Raw genomic sequence first — 22,482 nt, 5'->3', positions numbered from 1 at the left:
TAAATTAGTTAATTAGAAATGAAAGTAAGAAAAGAATTCCTCCACCAAACACACACACTGTTCTAGTTTGCTAATGCTGCTAGAATGCAAAACACCAGAGAGGATTGGCTTTTATAAAAGGGGATTTATTTGGTTACACAGTTACAGTCTTAAGGCCATAAAGTGTCCAAGGTAACACATCAGCAATCAGGTACCTTCACTGGAGGATGGCCAATGGTATCCGGAAAACCTCTGTTAGCTGGGAAGGCACGTGGCTGGCATCTGCTCCAAAGTTCTGGTTTCAATATGGCTTTCTCCCAGGACGTTCCTCTCCAGGCTGCAGTTCCTCAAAAATGTCACTCTTAGTTGCATTGGGATATTTGTCCTGTCTCAGCTTCTCTGGAGCATGAGTATGCTTTCAATGGCCATCTTCAAACTCTCTCATCTGCAGCTCCTGTGCCTTCTTCAAAGTGTCCCTCTTGGCTGTAGCAGCTTGCTCCTTCTGTCTGATCTTATATAGTATTCCAGTAATTTAATGCAGACCCACCCAATGGGTGGGTCAACACCTCCATGGAAATTATCCGGTCAGAGTCATCAGCCACAGTTGGGTAGTGCTCATCTCTATGGAAACACTCAAAGAATTACAATCTAATTAACACTGATAGGTCCACCTGCACAAAATTACATCAAAGATAATGGCGTTTGGGGGGACATAATTCATCCAAACTGGCGTGCACACACACACACACACACACACACACACAACACACAAGCATACTCTCACACATACACAGGTAGAGATACTAAATGCTCTTGGAATTCACAGAATGAGCAGCTAATGTTGGCTCTGAAGGTCGAGGAAATGAGGCTTGAGCTGAAGCTCTAGAGTTCAGCAGGTTAGTGTATTAGTAAGGGTTCTCTAGGGAAACAGAGTCAATGAGAGTTATCTATGAATATAAGATTTATAAAAGTGTCTCATGCAACTGTGGGTATGCAGGAGTCCAAATTCCGTAGGGCAGGCGGCAGACTGGCAACTCCAATGAAGATGTTCGATGAACTACTCAGGAAACGAATCGGCAACTTCCACAAACTCCTCAGGAAATGCTTCGCTGGTCAGCCAAAGAAGTGAAGGTCTTCTATCTGTCTGGCTTAAAAGTCTTCAACTCATTGATTGAATTAAATCCAGTTAACTGCATTCTCTGATTGTGGAAGACATGCCCTTCGTTGACATCATCAGTTACAGCTGCAGCCAATTGACTGATGATTTAATAAGCCAGCCTGTTGGTTTATTAACCGGCCACAAATGTGTCCTCGCAGCAACGGTTAGGCCAGTGCTTGCTTGACCAGACAGCTGGTCCCATCACCTGGCCAAGTTGACACATGAACCTGACCATCACAATTAGAAATTGAGGAAGGCAAGGATATTTCAAGATAGGAGCAGCATGAATGAATTTTGGAATTTGTAGTGAGCATGGCATGTTGGGAAATGGTGAGGATGCTGATCTAGATGCCACAGAGTTTGGGGAATAGTTGAAGGTTTGTAATGAGTTGAGTGTGAGTTTTATAAAATAATTTCCTACATTTTAAAAGGACTTTCTTGTTCAAAAATGATTTTTTGCATTTATTATCTCCTATGATCCTGGTAACATTTTGTCAAATAGAAAGTGCAGATTGTACCTTCATTTTACAGATGAAGAAATAGGATCAAGGACATTAAATGGCCCTGCCTATGGTTCTGAGCTCCCAAGCCGTATAGATACGGATACTATGTAACTATGAAACATTGCCTTTGAATGTCTGGCAGGTACCTGAAACCTGCTCCTCTTTATACATTGTGTTATTCAGATTAATGGTGCCACCATTCGATCAGAAATCCAGCACTGAGGAAATAGTCATGCTAGACTCCCCACCATCTCCCACTCCCTACCCTTTGCCTCTTATTGGTCATCAAATCCTTTCCATTTTCTCTGGTAAAAGTCTCTTGATTATCGAACTGCAACCCAATAACCTTTATTCTTGAAGGTGGTTGTAAAACTATGTAGCTTACACAGTGTGACTTTGTGATTGCGAAAACCTTGTGCTCACACTCCCTCTGTCCAATGTGTGGACCAGTAGATGAGTAGAAAACGGGGACAAAAATTAAATGAAAAATAGGGTTGGATGGGGGATGGAATGTTTTGGGTGTTCTTTTATGCTTTTATTTTTATTCTTATTTTTATCTTTTTTTTTTTTGGAGCAATGGAAATGTTTAGAAATTGTGATGAATGCACAACTATATGATGATACTGTGAACAATTGATTGTACACTGTAGGTGATTGTATGGTATGTGAATATATCTCAATAAAACTGAATTTTTTAAAAAATCTCATGATTATAATACAAACTTCATCATTGTGCTCCCCTGCCTAAAGTAGTTGTTCACACAGAATATAGAATAAAGTTCACACTCTTTAACATAATGTGTCAAGACTTTCAAAGTCTGACAATTACTTCTTATCTAGTCTCACTTCTTACTATGAATATACTTTGTATGAATGAATGTACTTTGGCCACATTAAATCACTTGCCATTGCCCAAAATGTGGTTTCCTTGACCACCTGCCCACCTGCCCATGGTTTTTGCTAGTTCTGTCTAGAGCTCTTCCTGGAAAGCCCTTCCTCACTACTATCTGCCTCCCCCCGCCCCACCATTAGTCTTAATCCCTACTATTCTTCATGACTTTACTCAGTGACTAGGCTTCACCTGACCTCTTCTAGCAGAAAATAGAATTCAGAGTGACTGTAGATGAGGTGTGCCTTCGTAATGTTTTCTTGCAGACATTTATTCCTTCCTGATTTATTTATTTACGTATCTCTTTCTTGACTGGGAGTTCCTGGATAGTATAAACTCTTATTTTTATTATATCTCAAGCTCATCACAGTGAAAGGTCAGTCACATGGAAGGCCTGCAGAAGATTTGCTGACTGGATAAGTGAATGAGTCACTGGGTTACAAGTTAAAAGACATTTGCTATGGTCAACAAGGATAGTTGTACATGTTTTTTGATGGTAGAGTTATATTATTGTTCAAAATTATCCAGTCCTCCCTGCTTCATGAAAGGATGATTCATCCTTATCCCATTGATTTTGGGCCTGGCCACGTGTAGTGAGCAGATCGGACATGTGCCACACCCAAGCTGAAGCTTTAAGAGGTTCACTCCCTCTGGCACAAGAATGAACACACCTCATATCTATACTGCTCCTTTTAGCCTTGGGGCTAAGATGAAGAGACACTCAGAACACAACCACAGAGAACCTTAGGTTATATGTAATGTGAGTGAGAAATAAACATTTTTTTTGGTAAACTGCTGAGATAGTTGGATATTTATCTTGTTAAACAGATTAATGGTTATAATTATAACAAAGACAAGGATGTTTGTAAGAAGAATTCTGAATGGGTACTACTACTTCATGCTTACAAAAAGATGTTTTGAGCTTTTAAAATTTGTGATGATGTTAGGACACCTCCATGTGGTGATATCTTGTGATGAGGCTATTACAGAATATCTGACATCACAATAAGCACTAAACAAATATTAATTTATATTAAACTAAACTATTAAATAAGTGATTAAGTTAAGGGTCATATCTGGAGACAAAGGCTTTAGAGCCATCATTATATGATAATGGGATTTTCCACCTGATGGAAAAAATATTTCAATAGTAGAGCAGAGGGCCAAGAACTGGTGCTTGTAGAGTGCTCTAGGTTGGATTGAAGAACAGGAAAGGAAATTATATAGAGAGAATAAACTGTCAGAAAAACATAATGACACAATATTACAGGAACCACAGGAGAACGCTGTTAAGAAACTTGGAGTGGTTGCCAGTCTTAAATGCAGCAACGATTAAACAAAGAGCTCTGTAAAAGAGAGAAGTCAAGGGAGCTCTTTAAAGAAGCTCTATATTTTTAGACAGATAGGCTTCCTTAAAATGCTACTTTACCTTTATATTTCTATCCAGCTTTTAAATAATTCTCATGTTGAGACCAAATAACTTACTCAGTCCTAAAGTGTCATGCAATCTCCACTCCACCAATTTCATTAACCCACAATTGTAGAGTCATTGTAGTTTTCTTTTGTGATTTGACTCTCTTGCTTCCTGTTTTTCTGTTTGTATATTTTTCTTTTCAACCCATTTCAGGCCTTTCTGCTGACTGTCTTTCCATTATACCTGACAATATAACCCGGATTTGTCTATCTTAGTTCAGGACTTTTGGTTCACAATCCTGAAAACCCTTCCCTGTTTATGAGGATGCATCTGATTCTTTTTTTTTTTTTTTTTTTTTTCTTTTAAACAACTAAATTGTAGTTACATGGTATGGCTGCTCAGTGCACATACATTTCAAACATGCTGAACTTTGGCTATAATTTTACGGTAGTCCATTCTTTCCATTAGACACTCAAATGGTCATACTAATTGGGACCCTTATTGTTTTCAACCCCATAGTGTTCTATATAATTTTTCCTTACTACTCCCTACTTTATTTCATAAATGATGAAATAAAAAATTGTTAGTGTTTCCTGTACGCGTTATTGAAACATTCTTTCATCTGCCTTTTTTGACTAGAACTCTGAGTGTTACCTGAGTGAATTCACCAATATTACGTATACAAGGGAGCTTTTATAGATTTTATTATTATTTTCAATTTCCCTTTTTTCATATTTTACCTTTACATAGTTTATATTACGTTTAATTTCAAATATATCTTTTATCCTCACTCTCAGAAAGTAGGGAAATATAAAGGCTATCCCAATATGTGATTAAATCTATATGCATAATTGTGAAATAGATGTATATAACTGTAGTCCTATACAGCTCAATGTTATGCTTTTAAATTGAGATCATCTAGTGACTAGCATATGTAGGGCAACCAAAGTAGCAGACAATTTATTTAAAAATTTTTATTTAAATGTATTAGTACCCTGTGGTTGAACAGTTTCATTTATAAAGATAATTATGATTTAAAAAAATTATTGTTCAAATTATAAAATAATTTAATATATTCCTGAAAATTGTGGCTCAAGTTATTCACCTACGGCTTACCATTTCACTGCTTCTTAAAATTTTTTTTATATTTAATCGATTATATAAAACAGTAGCAATGGAAGAAAGTTTTATTAACTTTTAATGGGATAAAGGATGCTTTCCACTATCAAATTCCATTGCATTTTGTTGTGATAAACAGCAGCAGTTTCCTTGTTTTATGGATGGTAAAATTATATTAAATGTCAGTAACTATTTTAAAACTGATAAAGGATTGACATGGTTGCTTGTATAAATTTTTTTTTTCTCTCCTCATTGGATGAATAAATGTTTCTTCTGTAAATCAGAAAATGCCCATTCTTTTTTTAGCATGTAAAACCATATAAAATGAAAATGAAAATGAAAAGATATGTAACAGAACTGTTAAATAAAATATGGTATATTCATGGTGTGGAACGTAGTATGATTTTTTTTTTGATTAATTTTATTTAAAAATTTTTCAAAATTTCCAAACACTATTCCTACCAAGCAACAAGTCCCCCTTCTCTCTTTCTCCTATTTCCTTCTAACCTCTAATCAATTCTGTCTCCACAAATTTGCTACTTTGAGCTATTTCATATATGTGAAATTGTTTTAGTTTCCTGGGTGGCTCAAGCAATTACCATGCAATGGTTCTGCTTAAACAATGGGAAATTAATGCTCATGGTTTTGAGGTTAGGAAAAAACCCAGCCAAAGCAGAAGTCCCTCCCCAAAGACAAAGGTGTTTTTCTGTGGCTGGCTGCTGGCAATCCTTGGTCCTTGGCTTGTCACATGGCAGAGCACATTGCTGCATCGCCTTTTCTCTCCCTTCTCTTCTGGGTTGTGTTGATGTTCAGCTTCTTGCTTCCTGTGACTTCCTCTCTGCCTGTCTGAATTTCATTCCACCTTATAAAGGACTCTAGTAATAGGATTAAGACCCATCCTGATTGAGGTGGGCCACACCTTAACTGAAGTAACCACATCAAAAGGTCCTACTTACAGTGGGTTTACACACACACACAGGAATGGATTAGGTCTAAAAACATGTTTTTCTTGGGTACATACACAGAAATCATAGTTTTGTCCTTATGTGCCTTGCTTATTTCACTTAGCGTAATGTTTTCAAATTTCAGCCATGTCCCAGAACTTCATTCCTTTTTCAGCAAAATAATATCCCATTGTGTGTATGTGCCACACTTTGAATAGCCATTCATCTGTTGATGGATTCTTAAGGGGTTTTCACCTTTTGGCTATTGTTAATAATGCTTCTGTGAATATTGGTGTACAAGTATCTGAGTCTGTGTTTTCAGTTTCTTTACATATATACCTAGGAGTGGAATTACCAGATCATATGGTGATTCTATATTTAACTTTTTGAGGAACTGCCATAGTGCTTTCCACGGTGGTTGCATGATTTTACATTCCCACCAATAATGAATGAGTCCCAGCTTCTCCGCATTCTCTACAGCACTGGTTATTTTCTATTCCATGCCTTACTCTTTTGATATTTCTCTTTATAGGGCTTCCCAATCAGTTATAAGATAAAAAGGCAACACTCTTCATCCTTTAGTGTCAGAGTAGAAGACTGAAAAACAGTATAGTTTTTTTTTTTTTCCCTTAAGGTGCCTACATTTTAAATAAACACCAAAGGCAGAACAACTTAAGACTCTGACTTACTAGTAATAATGTTTAAATTTATTAATATTTTTTTCATAATTATAAAATGAGGTTAGATTTTGCTTGCTTTTAAAGATTATATTTATAGTAACTGGAAGAAGTCATATACTTGGCTTCTAATTTTTTTTTTAATAGAAAGGAAAGGTTGTTTTAAAAATGAGCTGTTCATGACCAGATTGTTTCCAGTTGCCAGCAAACAAGGTGAAGCATATGCACAAATACCCATGATTACCTGATAATAAATCATTTTAATGATTATACTCAAAATTGTGAAATGAGGATGTCACTCACTGATGTGGAAAATAACAAAGGCTCAGACTCATCAGATCTATTTTCTACATGTGCATGGGTCCTAAAGGTTCCCTTGTTATTATTTCAGTGCAGACATGTCCTTTGTATTGTTCAATCTAACAAATAAAGCCTGTTGATCTCTTCAAGTTATACAGATCTAGTGCTCAAAATTATTATAAATTACTTTAAGTTTTCTGTTTTTGAAAAATGGTTGGCCATTTCCTCTTTGAATCTCATCTTTCCTTGATTTCTAACCTAAATATGCAACAAAGGAAATAATAAGTTATTTATGTACATATGGCAAAAAACTATTAGACATTTTATATACATATGATGAAAATATGTGAAGAAAGGAACTTAAAACTGAGGAAAAGGAAAGATCTGTCTAAATAGGTGGAAGAGCCCTTTTAATAGAACTGCATGGGCTTTAAGGAAAGGAATTTGCAGTCAGATTTTAAGATTTAAGAAGTGGACCATTTCTAGTTGATGTCAAGTTCTGGCGTGTGGTTATGGGAATGTAAGGCTAAACTGAAGTGGAGGTCATTGAGACTGAGAAGATAGGCAACTGTGAGAGTAGGTAGTTGGGTGTGTTGTCCACATGAATATGAACATTTGGGATAAGGGCAGGGGTTGTAATGAAATAAGACCTTTACATAGGTGTCAGATCCTTAGAGAGTGGTTAGAGCTGGGGATGGGACCAGGAGGAGGGAAAAAGAATAATGTTTTCTGGAGGCCAAAGGAAAGATGACAACACAAAAAGGGTTAGAGAAGGATAAGGCTGAAAAGCTTGAGATTCAGAAGAAAGGGATTTTTTTTTAAAAGAAGTATAATAGTAACTTTTTAAACGTAATCTTAAAACAGTAAGCCAACTGGAAATTGTAATAATAGCCTTTAAATGTAACTTTAAAACTATAAGCAGGCTGTGAATATAAGCTCTTAGACTCACAAAGGAGCAATATGTAAATGTAAAGTCTGCACTCAGGTGTGAATAAGCATTCATCTGTTGCCCCGATCTCCCAGATATGAATATGCTTTTTTATCACTCTAGTTTCCCAGGTGTCAGAGAGGAGGTAAGTCCTAAAGGAAGTAAGAAATAACTGAGATAAAAACAAACAAAAAAACCAACCAACCAACCAAACAAAAAAAACAACTACTGAAGTTCTTTAGATGTCTGTTACCTGTTAACTAAGATGATTATCTTTCCTTGTCTCTATCTGGTATAAAAGCCAATTGAAAAATCACTAAGGGGAGGCAGATCTGGGAAGGAAAATACCCCTGCCTCCCGCTGGCATAAATAAACTTTTTCCATCCTCAGCCAGGTTCTGTGTGAATTTCATTGGTTGTGCTGAGCAAGGAACCCAGATTTGGGAGCACCCCATCTACAGAAGTACTTCCTACTAGATTGAAATGATTTGAAAATACCGTTGGAGCTAGGACAATGACATCTCTTCTTTCAGCTAGTGGACTCAGAGTGGGAGAAAGAGGATAGTTCTTCTAGAAGTATTTGCAAGAAAAACAGGAGATATAGGATTTGAGAAGCTGGAAAGGAGTAGTATGTCATTTCTGGCAAGGGGATTAATATGAGCCTGGAAGTGGAGAAGAAAAAAATAGTCAATAATTTGAGCAGATCAAAAGTTAATGGAGAGGAAGGGTACAAGATAATTGGGAAAATATTGAGACCTGATTGTGGTGAACTTTGAATATAACTTTGAACTGTAAAAGAGTGGTTCCCATTTATTCCCCACCCCTTATTGTAATTCACCTTATAGAAAATAGAGGAAACTGAAATACAGGATATATTCCCATTAGTAATTGTCATCCTACTAGAAAAATGAGAAGATTAAGAGTTATGTGCCTGCTTCTAATTTCATCTTTCTCTCCTAGTGATCTTAAAATACAAGTGTATTATTTACATAAACCAGTCCAATTAAGATCCCTTGCCTCAAGCAATTTGAAGGTATTGAAGGCCTATTAGTAAAAAGAAGAGAACTTGATAAAAGCAATACTTCACAAGCTAATCTAGAGAAGGTGTTTGGAATGAATTAAAGGTAAGATGAAACAGGCATGAAGATTTTGAGTAGTTCAGTTATGGGAAAAGAAGACTTGAAAGAGCTCAGGGACTAATTGGAAATAATGGGTGAAAATGAGAGAATTAAATCATCAGTATAAAATAGAAAACAAACATAGCCCCTAGTGAAATCAAGCACTCAGAAATTTGTCTTAGAAGTAGGGTGATATTTAAAATATTTAGCACTCACCTATCAGAACTAGAGATCAACCAATCAGAAAGGACACCAGCTATAAATAACAAGTATGGCCACTCTTGTGCAATCCCACTGAATAGCAGCCCTGTCCAAAGGTCATGTGGATATTAACCAGTCAGAAAATTGCTTCTTTTTAAAGGACTATATCCCCCAGGAAAATTTTCAGAAGCCTTCTAAAAATTGAGCTGATTGATATAACAAAGGCCATACAACTGACAAGTGGTTGATTGAGAATTCAAATTCTTTTATTTTTTACTCCAGGAATTCTTCCCATTTTACCTGTTATAAATGTAGCATATCATTTTTATTTATCCTTCTCTCCCCTTTTTTTCCTCCCTCAATCTTTCCTTTCATTCCTTCATTCAGCAACCATTTTGGGAACAGCCATAATTGAGCGTCATGTATCCATTACAATAAAGCTATCTGTCTGCTTTTATGTTTGATTTTCACTCCACATCTTTATTCTTCCCCCTTTAAAACAGGCTTGATAGCTTAATGATAAAAGAATATGACATTAATAAATAGAAAGGAAAATTTTAAGAATTGTGTTTGCTAATATATTATGATAGCTTGCTATTGGATAGGTTATTAACTATTAGTAGCTTGGACACGCTTTGTGTATCCAACTCCATGGAATGAAAATAAAATACTTTCAGGACAGAATTTTATAAAAGAATTTCAAGAACAAGGACTCTTGGTCGATTTTTTAAAAAGTCTTCATGCAACTGGAAGGACAAATGTTAGTGCAAACAATCATCATTGCTCAGAGTGAAATTTTGTAAAATTTAAGTCTCTAAGTTTGTCTTCCAGATAGTTTATGAAAATGTGCAATTCACATTCACGTATGGTGTTTTGATACTTTGAAAAACATCGGGGCTAGAAAATTAAGAATAAATGTAACATCAAGTAGTGGTTGAAAAAACTACTATATGCTGGAATCAAAGAGCTTTTCACCTATTAACTACAGAGTTCAGAATTCTGAAGTATATTTATCTTTTATCTTAGTTCAGAATCAAATCTAGCCTTTTATACATTTTGGAATTTTACTTATAGTTTAAATGATATACTTTTAGCTACAAAAGATTTAATAGCACTACTGTTAAACCCTTTCATAACCATCGTCAAGGATGTCCTGAGCGCTTTAAATACTTAATCTCATTTTAATCTTCACAACAACTCTCTGAAGTTTGCATCATCCCATTATGTAAAGATGCAATTCAAGACATAAAGCCTTGTTCAAGACCACACAAGTGGTAAAAGCAAAGCCAGGAATTGAACACTGGTCTGTGGCTCAAAAGCTCAAAAACTCTACTGCTTTTCCCTGTTCCTAGTTAAAACATCCATGTGTTTAAGATAAGACACAAAGAATATCTTTTTCTGAACCAAAACCTTCTTCAGATATATAATTTCCAATGTTTCTAAAATTTATAAACATATTTAACGGTACTATCTGCCTCAATATGACTTGAAGGAATATGGTATTGAAGTAAATATTTTAAATTTACCTCAAACACCAGTAATTATGCCATGCTTGCTCTAATGAAGAAAGAGAATTTAAATGAAGTATCATCATTATATTCATTTGTAAATAACATTGAAGCCAACTGTTTCTTAATTGCCCAGACTGTTGATAAATAATGCAGTCCTGCTGCTCTCCACAGACAGTTTGCTTTGTATCAGACCAGGCAATTGAAACAACACTAATTACAGTGAACCCTTTTATATGAATTCTTGTTTGTCATAAGGAGGAAAACGCTATATAAGATGTAAAGGCACTTTTCTCTGATTTTTGCTTGAAACATAACATTTATTACCTGTGTCAAGTTATATTATGATTATAAATATGATTGAATTTTGATTGAATATAAATGGATAAAGTTGGATATAGTTTTGAAAAAGTATATATTTCATTGCTTCAACTGTTTATTGTAGCATTATGAGTTATGTTAATTTTGTATTTCTAATTAAAAGAGCAGATGTGCAAATTTTCTTTAAAGCAATATTTTCATTAAAATAAGCTCTGCTGCTAAATGATTATTTACAACAGAGACTTGTGTATTAATAGATTAACATGTCTTTACTAAAAAGAAACCAAGACTTTAGGAAGTCTTCACTGTATTGGGGGATTTGCTGTAACATGATATCATTGTATTTATGATTTTATGGTGCTAAAATGAATATTAAATGAAACAAAATTCCCAAGGATTACTCAGGAGGCAGCTAAGTACATAACATTTTGTAAAGATGGTTGGAAGGCACAATTTTGCTCCATCACTGCATCCATATCCTTGAACGATTTCGACTGAAGACAGCATTTCTTTGAATTTTTCATTAAACCAGATGTCTTGAAATATGAATTCCTTTTATGTTTCTGTGAGTTTTGGCTAAAAGAACCCCAGTGAATAAATCATACAATACTATGTGTCACCAGCACTTGTGAATATTTCTGCTTTGTTATTCTATTCTCAGTAGAGCACCATTGATTATCAAACTCAGCGGAGAGCATTTTATGATCATATATCTCCATTAGCTCCTAGTTTGACTACCATAGATTTTTCTAGTTAAGCCTGCATTATGTATTAGGAAGCCTATCTCTTCAATACAAAGTTTGATTTCATTTTTCTAAGCCTAGAACTCTTATTATGTATTATGTATAAAGATTCTTACCTTTTATATATAAAAATAGGCTGCACTGTCTTTGTGTAACTGAAATGCATGCCATCTTTTTTTCTTGATTCACAGATAGCATATTATACTATGAAGATGAATCTCTACAATACAATGGCTGTCAGGGTAAATATTTCTTCACTTGTTAAACAAATGAAAAGTCAATTGTGCCCTGAATTTGCTTTTAATAAAATGAGCAAACCAGAATAATGTAAATTTGATTGATATGCTAATAGTAAAGAAAGAAAAGAGTACATAGTTATAAAGTTAGTTATACTAAATAATCTTGGCACTATCAAAAATTAGAGCAAAATGTAAAACATGTAATTATAAATACTTATGCTTTAGAATGTTAAATATCTCTGAGCCATAACTAGAGAAAGACTATAAATATTAATGAAGCAAAGTGTTAGTTTCCATGTCATATAGAATACTGTGATAAATATATGTATGTGGTTCTGGAATATAAGATTCCTGCCCAATACAAATCAATTAGAAATTATTTACGTGATTTATCAGTAATAAAGTCAGTTTCCAATTTAGAAGTTTTCTTTCTTTTTTTTCATTTTTTATGTGTTATTTTCCTATTACAAAGCTGAATTTAGTGAGTATGGGGCTTGAACTTGGTTTCTGCGTAGATTTTGGGAATGGGCATATCAAAAGGATTATTTCTTTTGCCTCCAAAAATATGCGAATAGCTCAAATGCTAAGCTATTACAAGCGAAATTACTAGTGAATTTCATTTATGTTCTTAAAACCTATGTTGTAATACTGTATTCTCATTCGTTAATCTGTTGGTTCTTCTGCTGAAAATGGATTTTATCCTTGGGTGAGAAGGAAGTAAAATAGTTTCTGAAAGTTCATTTTTTGAACTATGGCAGAAAAATTAACATTATCGTGACTAGATGTACTGCTTTTGGAAAGGTGCTTTCTTTTATTGGTGTGTGTTCTGGGATCCTGGCCCAGGGGCCATCTCTAGTATTTATCCAACTGCCAGTCTGGTCTCCTGTAGTTTGGGGCAGGGGTAGAAGAAGTAGAACCAGATGCAGATATCCAACTTCAGTAGTCTATTCAACTTTCTCAGTAATATTCATAAAGAAAAAGAATTTGGTTTTCCTCCTTTAGTAGGAATGCATTAGTCTGAGAATTTAGGAGATTATACCATTCATTTAACCTCATTAGACACTGTTAGATTCTTTTTTTTTTCTACTCACCGCATGTGAGATGTGCCTTCAAAGTAAAACACAATAGAAGACTGAAAGCCTAAAGCAGTTAATGATCAAAGACTTAAATATCCCCCTAGATCCTCAGGGGAAATAAAGACACATAAGATAGGGCTAGAAAAATGTATACTCTTGTTTATTATTTGGCCCTAAATCTTCATCATGAATCCTGATCTAGTTTGAACCATTAAGATTCCTTTTACCTTGACCAAGCATATCCAAGAAGCCTACATTGATATAAGCCACCTGAAAGCCAGAGTTTTTTTATTTATTCCAACATCACCTTAAAAGCTCTATTTCCTAATAGCATTGGATCAACTTGTCTTTGAGTAATGTCGACGTTTCTGGGGATAATGGTAGAGTTGAAGATGAAGCCAGAATTAAAGCAAAGGGATGGAAGCATTGACCATTACCTTTAAGTTGGAATGATCCAGTAAAGCCACAAAAGAATTTCTCTTTAAAGACTACTGTGGAAATTTTATAGTAGAGACACTTCTTTAACAAAGAAGTTCAAAGGCTTCTGTCAGAGGTTTGGTATTAGCTAAATTGACAAGGACTAGGTACTTCATGATCCTAAATTGAGGAATCAGGGATGGGGCTCATTTTCATAGAGAGGCTAAGTGATACCCTAAAGAAGATACAGTGACCAGAAATGAATTTATTTTGAGTGGACTTTGGCAGTTTATTTGCAAGTGGACATTTGTAAGATGGTGCTTTTGAAATTTTACTCTCTGTAGGAGTTGGTGACTGACAAGACCAATGTGTGGTCCACATACTTTCCTGCTGCACGTATCTGCAGATTACAACCCTAACTGAGTGCCAGTAGCTGAGGTTTTACTTCAATATCAACAACTATGACTTTTTAATCATAAACTACCAAGTAATTTTGTTCAAAATAACTGTCTCATAAATGATTTAAATATGGGTGACTGTTGTGAGCCCAGAAGGAAGAACCCTTACGAGTAACAGATAACTACCAAAATCTATTTGGCCAATAATACTCTGACAGAATATTGATGCCTATCTTGGAGAGTTGTGAGAATTAAAGCAACAAGTTAAAATATTTTAAAAACTTACAATGATAACTGGAGAGTAGCAACCAATATAACATTAACTCATTATTATTATTTACCAGTAGTTCTGACTTCCCAAGATTTAAAAATATGTACCCAAGATATATATGTACCCAAATCATGAATAGGACCTTCACATACAAAAGATAATAGAAAAAAGTCTTTATTTGTCTAATGTACTGAGCTAACTACAAGTTATACATTTGTCTATTGACTGCTAGTATGGCAAGTAAATTATATCCAATTGCCAAAGGAGCTATTGGAACATTTCTGAAAAGAGAGAAGTTTTAAAGTTTTATTTTTAGCCTATCCATCCCTAAAGAGATGTTACTCTTTTGTAATGAAGAACAAATTATATGTATGTGATTTTGTTTTATGTAGTAGATATTCATATCCTGACACTGCATTTATTTTTTAAATGGTCTCCTTCTCTCTTAAGACTTTACGATCCCCATTCCCATGGAGAATTGATCACTCCTCTTTTTATGTTCCTTGCCATATACATACTTCTGTTAAAAACCTGTAACCTTTTATTATCCTTACTAATTTACATGCCTGTCTCCACCCCCCACACACTGTAAGTCCCTTGAGGTCTGGAGTCCTATCTTCCTCATCTCTATATCTCCAATGCTTGCTTATAGTAGGTGGCTAAATAAATGTCCCTGAATAAATTAATTAATGTCGGCCCATTCCCTTATAAACAAGGAGTGAAAAAAGTCCTTTGCCTTAAATATTGTTTTCTCTAATACACTAAATGCCCTTGTTTGGGATTATTTAAGCCTTTGCTAAGGAATCTTTAAGCCTCTTTTATTACCTGACCAGGCTATGCAGTGTGGATAAACTGGTATAAAATTTGGTTAGTGCAGTTTGCATGTGAATGGATGATGTCCTGAAGTGGAGCACCTTGCCTCGGTGTCATAACACACACAGATGTGAAGGAGTGTTGCTGTGATATAAGCTGTTGTCAGAACCCACAGTATGCCCTTACTAAACCCCTGTTGCTGATTTGCTGCTAGGCCAGTGACAGCCAATTAATATAACAATAAATTGCTCAGTAAATTTTTATCTTGGTTCCTAGGGCCCTGTACCTCCTGTTTCTGTGTGTGACATTTTATTTCCTTTTTTTAGTTTCAATTTGAGTTCACTCCAGATTAGGATTCTGCTTTTCTTCCAGCATCTAGGCTACTCTCTCTTTGAATAGTGTTCATTATATCATACAAATGTCATGAGTTGACTCCAATGTCCAACTCATTTCTCTCCCTTTCCCACCTAGGTATATAATTGCATATCTTCTTACAGCCTGGCAGAGAACTGACCCTCCATTTCTGCTGTAGTGAGCATGTAGATGCACATACCATCTAATATTAGGCTTAGAGAGGAGTTTCCTAATAATATTGTAAAGAGGAGGGCAAGAGCCTCTTCATGTATGGGAAGACTATTAAAAAATATCCCCAGGTAGAAAAAAAAGCAGTTTAGTGGATTTCATCCATCCTTAGGTCTATTACTAGCTCCTTTTCCCCAGTAACTTGATTCATGTTTCTCAATATTTAGCATACATTCTTGCTTATAGCTTTTGCTTACTGGCTGACCCCATTCACAATAAAGTCTCCTGTATGGAATGGCACATATCTTATACCTAATTCTTTCATTTTTAGGGGGAAATAACCCAAGACCAGGATTGCAAACATTCAGACTCAACCTTGATGCTGGGGCCCCCAATAGAATGACTCAGATTCTCAAACTTATTACCTGAGGGTGAATGGATATAACTAGGAAATACCTTAGTCAGACTGTCTGCCAGTGAGAGCTTTGTGTCTCTGAGGCCAAGCAAGAAAAAGATTACTATACTGCATATTTTCAAATCTTTGTAAGTCAGAACCAGCTTGGTAAATGATAATAGTAAGGGTTAATTTTATAGCGGTTACTACTACTCTCCAGGTACTGTTCTAAGTGTTTTAAATATTTTAACTCTATTCTTTAATCCTCATAACAACTCCCCAAGGTAGGCATCATTATTACTCCCATTTGAAAGATGAGGAAATGGAATCACAGAAAGGTAGCCCAGTGTCACACAGCTAGTAAGTGTCAGGGTTAGGAATTGAACTCAGGAAGTTCTGTCAATTCTGATCAGTTGTGGTCTTGCCTTTATTTCAGTTTTCCTCTTTTCTAAAAATTTGTGTGAGAACAACTATATGAACCCTATAAGAAGCAAGATTATACACTGTTTGTGTATGTTGTGCAATATGCAGCAAATGATAACAGAAAGAGAATCTTTCATCTCTTCCCTGCCTGGAGTTCAAAGTGCAGATCACACAGAAATGTGTTAACCAAAAGTTTGTATTTGTTTGCATTTGCACCTCCACCATCCTTGTTTTGGATCCTGAAATGTTAAGGGAAAAGAAAAGGGGAACTCTAACTTGTTAAAACTTTAGGATCCCTATGAAATTGTGACTAGGACTGCTATCTTCAACTGTTGATCCCTCCCTTTCTAAATTAACTCTTAGAACACATTGGTCTTCAAGAAACTAAACATAATGGGAATATATAATCTGCCACAGACTTTAGACGTTAACAAAGGTAGGATCTCTTGGAAATGTTAGTAATACCTTTAAAAAGCCTCCACAGGGTCATGCCGTGCATCCTGAGTCCTCATTTACATGTCTGTCCTAGGACAACTGGAGCTGTATCACATGAATGCAAATTTCAAGACATGCTAGTGTGCAGTGTCTTAGAGCTCTCCCTATAAAATAGGTGTCATCATATCTTTTCCTCTCAGTTTCAAAGATCTAAGAGGAATTAAAGATGATAACCTAACACCTACAGTGTAATTGATTAATATTTCAGATAGAATTTCTTTAAACCTGGAAACTTTGAGCATGCTATTGATCACATATACTTACTTAGCGATATTCTGCTGGAACCTGGAGAATCTCAACTCATTCTTTATTATTGCATTTTTAAAATGATTTGACATTTAAATCATGCCCTAATCATTGTAGTTCAGATAGAAATGCTCAATCAGGAAATAAAAGTTATAATAACAAGAGGAACTCTATACTAAACATCAAGGAATTTGTGAGGCTGTGAGTTATCTATATGGATATTGAAATCACTTGTGAGATGACAGGAGTTGGTTTGGGGAGCAAACAATTGATTACAGAGATAACAGGGATGAATAGTTAGAAGGTTAACTGGCATATATCACATGGCATGAAGTTTCTTTTTTTGTGTGTGCCTTTAATGATGTCTTAAATATCAGCCTAAATAATAAAATCCACATGTATTATTTTCCTCTTAAAATCCTGCTACTTTCAGTATCAATGTCATTGAGAAATGATTAAATGTGTTTGTAGAGTAAGGAAATATAAAGTAGAATAGAGTGAGAAATTAGCTATTGAAGAGAAGGAACTACATTTATGTAATTATCCAGAATCTTCTGCAAAAATATACAATTAATAAAGATTTTAATTCATATATATCTACATTATTTTAACGTTATGCAGTGGCACCTAGAATGAAAGCATGAATTACATTACTATTTTTTTTAACACCCAATCTTTTGAAATTTATTAAACCCACTGTTCTGTGCTCACTGTATTGATTTCTGGAATGTTGAACATTCTAATAAATAGGAGTATAATTTTGAATAACTGAGTTCTACTTCTAAACTACTAAATGATTTTAGGGCATTAATAATGAGTTATTATCAATAAATTTGTTTTCTGTCTCCAATTTCATTCTAATTTCATTTTCAGGAGTGAAGACATTATTTTCCCCCTTTTTTGGTAGCATTAAGATTATCATGAATTTTCAGGAATAAAAATAAACCAAATGAAAGGAAAATCTTTTCTATGAGCAGATGGCTTTTGATATATCAAGGTTTTGCCATTTGTTTTAGTGCTTAAGATAAACATTATTTATAAGACCACTTACATTTTGATGTAACTTAATGAGGAATATGCATCATTGATTTGACTAGCTTAAGAGGTCATTTAGAACTTGCCCGTTAACAAGCTGTAATCTGCTGAGCACACAATGACTTTGTTTAAAATTATCTATTCAGAGCTGATCAATGACAATAATTGTTTTATACCTATCACTTCTGAAAGTTGCTAATGACTTTGAAGGACATGGATGCTAGCCTTTTTTTTTTTTGGAAGTAGTAGCCCTTAACCTTGGAGTTAAGAAGAAATGTTATCAGAATTTGCCTTGCCTTTTGAAAGTGTTTTTTTTTTTGTTTTTTTTTTTTTGTTTTTTTTTAAATTAAAAAGTGCACTGAACAGTACTGAAATTATCAACTAAAAATTTAGGCCAAATGGAAGATGTCTTTTGTTCCTATCACATGAAAGTGCAGTGGTATCCCAGCTATATTGTATCTTATAATATCAATTAGTTATTGGTTAAACTGTAAGAAAATGGTATCTTTTAAATTAAAGGACATATATACACACACTGATTATACAGTATATACATAAGATGTTTTACTGGAAAGAACATGGGTTTTGGAATAAGACAAACCTGGGTTTGTATCCTGATCACCTTTTTCTAGTTATGTGACCTTGAACAAATTACTTAATCTCAGCTTCTTCATTTTTTAACATGGAGGTCATGCCCTATTCACAAAGACATTGTGAGAATTAAAGCAGTTAGGATAATACCTGACACATTCACGGAGCTCAATAAATTTTAGATCCTGCACTTCAATGGACGGCAGCCTCTTCACCCAAATGCTCAGTTTTTTCCAGCTCTTTTTACCCACTCATCTTTAACAAAGCCACTTAAAGATTGATTGATTGATAAGTTTTGTTATCTTAACTATCGTTTCTTACTTATTATTCCCTCAATACCCAAATGTGGTTCAAAGGATTTATCTTAGAAAGGAATTTCAGCCTGCCTTTGAGTAGGCGTCTAGAGTACTAGGACATTAGGAGGTTCCCTGAGAGGACAACAATTTTATCCTCTCTGGTGTGGTCGGTGTTGTTTCCTGTCATTGTTCAGGTGTGTGGAGAGGAGTCCATACTATTGGCTTTTTTTTTTTTTTTTTTTTTTTTTTTTTAATACAGGAAACCCTTCCTATTTTAATACAGATTTTTCTATCAATTTCAGTTTTTGTCCTTCAGACCTCTTTTTTCAGAAATGGGCATTACTTACCACAAACTATCATCTTCCTTTTTTTTCTTCTCAGTCCTCCAGGAATCATCTTTTATGTTTTCAGGAGCATTTAACTTTATTTTATTTAGAATTTAATGATATTTTCGTGTGATAGGTAGTCCATCCCTTAACCCTATGTAATATCCTAATATTTGCCCATGGTTTCTGAGTCACTTCTATCCCTGGTGATGTATTTTCTGTCGATATATTTGTTTATAAGTGATCTCTTCCTAAATAAAATTATTGTATAAGCAATGAAATATGCTAAAACAGTTGAAGCCATCCAACCAGCTATGTAAACTTAGACAATTACTTAACCTCTGTAGGCATCAATTTCCTCTTCTATCAAATGAGGCTAATAGTCTCTACCTCAGAATGATGCTGTGATGATTAAATTAGATAAGCCATGAAAATACTAATTTATTTGCATGTATAATTTATATATGTATACAAATTCCAATTGATTATTCTTTTTCATTAAGAAAGTAGTTCACAGCAATTCTTCTTTCTTTTTCAGCCATAATAGGATTGTGGTCAAATTAGGGGGAGATTACTTCTAAATAGAGTATATAATTTTAGAAAAATTAATGATTGTTCCTTTATTTAAACAATTGGTTTCCAAAATAAGAAAACATGAAAAATATTTTGAAGAACACCTTGTTTAACTTTGTTACATTTGCTTGCTACACTACTTAGTATTACTTTCTAGAATTATTGTCTCTGATTTAATTATTCTTGTAAGCTGTTTTACATGGTCTCTCCAATTATTTTATGCATTCTCCTACTGGGAGGTTGACTGAAACACTTCCTCAAAATCTATATATTTGATATCTCAGATTATGAATGACTGTAAAATATCTTTAAAATGACTGTATGTTAAAGCAGAGAAAATAAAGGATCAGGATTCAAGTAAAAAAAAAAAAATTTTCCTCTTCTTTCTTTAATTGACCCAGCATTCAACTTATAAAAATTTTAAGCAAAATCTCTTTTAGTTAAAAAGGCTTAGGCTTTAGGATAAAACCCAAGGGACAGAATTGTAGTTACTACTTCTCTACACTATTACTATTTCTTATTTTAAAAAAAGTGTTTAGAGAAGATGTGTGTTCTCTTAGCCCAGAAAACCATGTTAGAATAGGGAGGCCTTCATATTTTAAAAGAGAATCAGTCATAATATGTTAGGGATCTAGAAATATGTTTAAACTGCTGGAAAATTTGGGGGAATGAAATTAGATGTTAATGAAAGGCTGAGTTAATATTTTTCAATTTTTGCTATTTTTTTCTTTCTCTACTCCTTTAAAGAAACTCAAGTATTTTGTCTTTTATTTGTCACAAAGGTAAGATCTATGCGTTTGTTTTGAGTCTTATATTAGAAGTTGTATTAGCAAAAATAGATAGGGCTTAAGGAGATTGACTAATTCTCATGATTACTAAGGCTTTCTTTATGAGAAACACGCTTAAATATATTCTCTTAGACCCTCAAGCTCCTTCAAAAAGCACATTGATTATATGTATTTATAAAAATCAAAGTATTTGAATATCAGTATTGCCACATGAAATTTAAAAAATAATTTCAGTAGAAATTTTCATTCATTGAAAATTATAGTTCACTCTGTTCCTGGTTCTATATTCCATTGTTAATAGAATGGGCATTCTGAAGCCCTAATTCAATTTTTGGATTTATCACCATTAGCTATATGATTATGGGAAAATTATATGATCTCACATTTTAGCAGTTTCCTCATCTGTAAATAAGGTAATAAGAGTATTTTTATCTTATAGAAATGTTATAGATATTAAATAAATAAATGCAAGCAAACCTTAGAATAGTGCCAGACTCATAAGAAGAAACTCAATAAATGTTAGCTGCTGCTACTATTGTTGTTATTGTTAAAGGAGTATTAAAATGACATGATTAGGATACTAGATAACATTAAAAATTTTTTATACCACTGAATTTAAAAAGTCCATTAAAATTTTTTATTTCTTTGAGACTAAAAACAATCTTCAAGCTAATTAGTTATTTTTTTAAAAAAATCCATTTGTTTAGGGAGGGGAAGTGGTAGGAATTTGCAAAGCAGCTTTTTATCTTTCAAGGTTAATGTTTTGTATTTTGTGAAATAATTATAAATGTTTGAAAAAAATTAGAATAACCTACCAATATGGTTTTATCTTTGTAATATTTTATTAAAAATCTATGAATAAAACCTACATTTGCAACTAATATATTGTTATATTAGTGGAAAAGCATCTTTATTTGCTATATTATCATTCTTCATATTTATCTGGAAGAACTATTAAAGTTTTCACTAAAAATTGTTGAATGAAATATTTTATCTTTTTATTTACTTCAATAGATTCAGAGACGATGGCGAGGCTATAGGATTCGGAAATACTGCTTTAATTATTTTTATTTGAAAGAGTACCTGAGAGCTGTTTCAGAGACCAATGATGCAATCAGGTGAGTAGTAGACTAGTAAACATTTTAGAATAATAACTCAATAGATCTTGATTATTACCATACTTAGGAACACTTTAGAACACAGTGATAATTTAGGCAAAAATTTATTGATAGGCTTTAGATATTTGATGCTTTTACCTTACAAATTTATTTGTGTTATATTTTTAAATTTGTTGTACTCTTGACTGTAAATTGGTTACTTATTTGGGGGATAGGCCTATCTTGGTCGTACCCAAAATAATTTAGTTTCAGTAAAATTATCTCATTTTGAGATGCATTTATCTGTAAAAAGATTCTATAAATTAAGCCTTAAATATGATGAACTTCAGATGTATTTTGAGAAATGTGTTCAATAATAAAAACTTGGCTCCCAAAAAGAAAATACGGAACATATTAAAAGGGCTGATTTACTATCAGTTTTTTTTAAAAAAATACACATAGGAAGATATAGCACATGGATTCAGGCTATAGAATGATGTCTTCTGTGGGTTTATGCAAATCTACAATATTATTCAGCCAGCTTTTCCAATGCTATATGTATTAAATTTTTGCATAGCCTCAAAAATAGCTTTTTCCTCTTACGATATACCTGATTTTAATAATTTCTGTGATCATGTGCCAATAATACATTTAAATTAAAAGGAAAGAGTAATAATAGC

The 22,482-nt window shown here is 33.9% G+C and overlaps 1 protein-coding gene across 10 annotated transcripts in view; it reads left to right on the top strand.

Moving 5' to 3' along the window:
* SPATA17 (spermatogenesis associated 17) overlaps nt 1-22,482 on the top strand; it is a 332,947-nt gene that overhangs the window by 47,397 nt on the left and 263,068 nt on the right. For all 10 annotated transcript variants that reach the window (XR_005214908.1, XR_005214904.1, XM_037823711.1 and 7 more), the window contains exons 4-5: nt 11,994-12,044; nt 21,720-21,823. Coding sequence is in view for 8 of the 10 variants with exons in the window: in XM_037823711.1 (XP_037679639.1) it covers nt 11,994-12,044; nt 21,720-21,823 (155 nt within the window). In the remaining 2 variants the exon portion in view is untranslated. The remainder of the gene's footprint in view (nt 1-11,993; nt 12,045-21,719; nt 21,824-22,482) is intronic.

Source organism: Choloepus didactylus, chromosome 2 (genome assembly GCF_015220235.1).
Source record: "Choloepus didactylus isolate mChoDid1 chromosome 2, mChoDid1.pri, whole genome shotgun sequence".
In the NCBI taxonomy this organism is placed as follows: Eukaryota; Metazoa; Chordata; class Mammalia; order Pilosa; family Megalonychidae; genus Choloepus; species Choloepus didactylus.
Note: the sequence above shows the minus strand (reverse complement) of the source record. Positions and strands in the feature narration are given on the sequence as shown.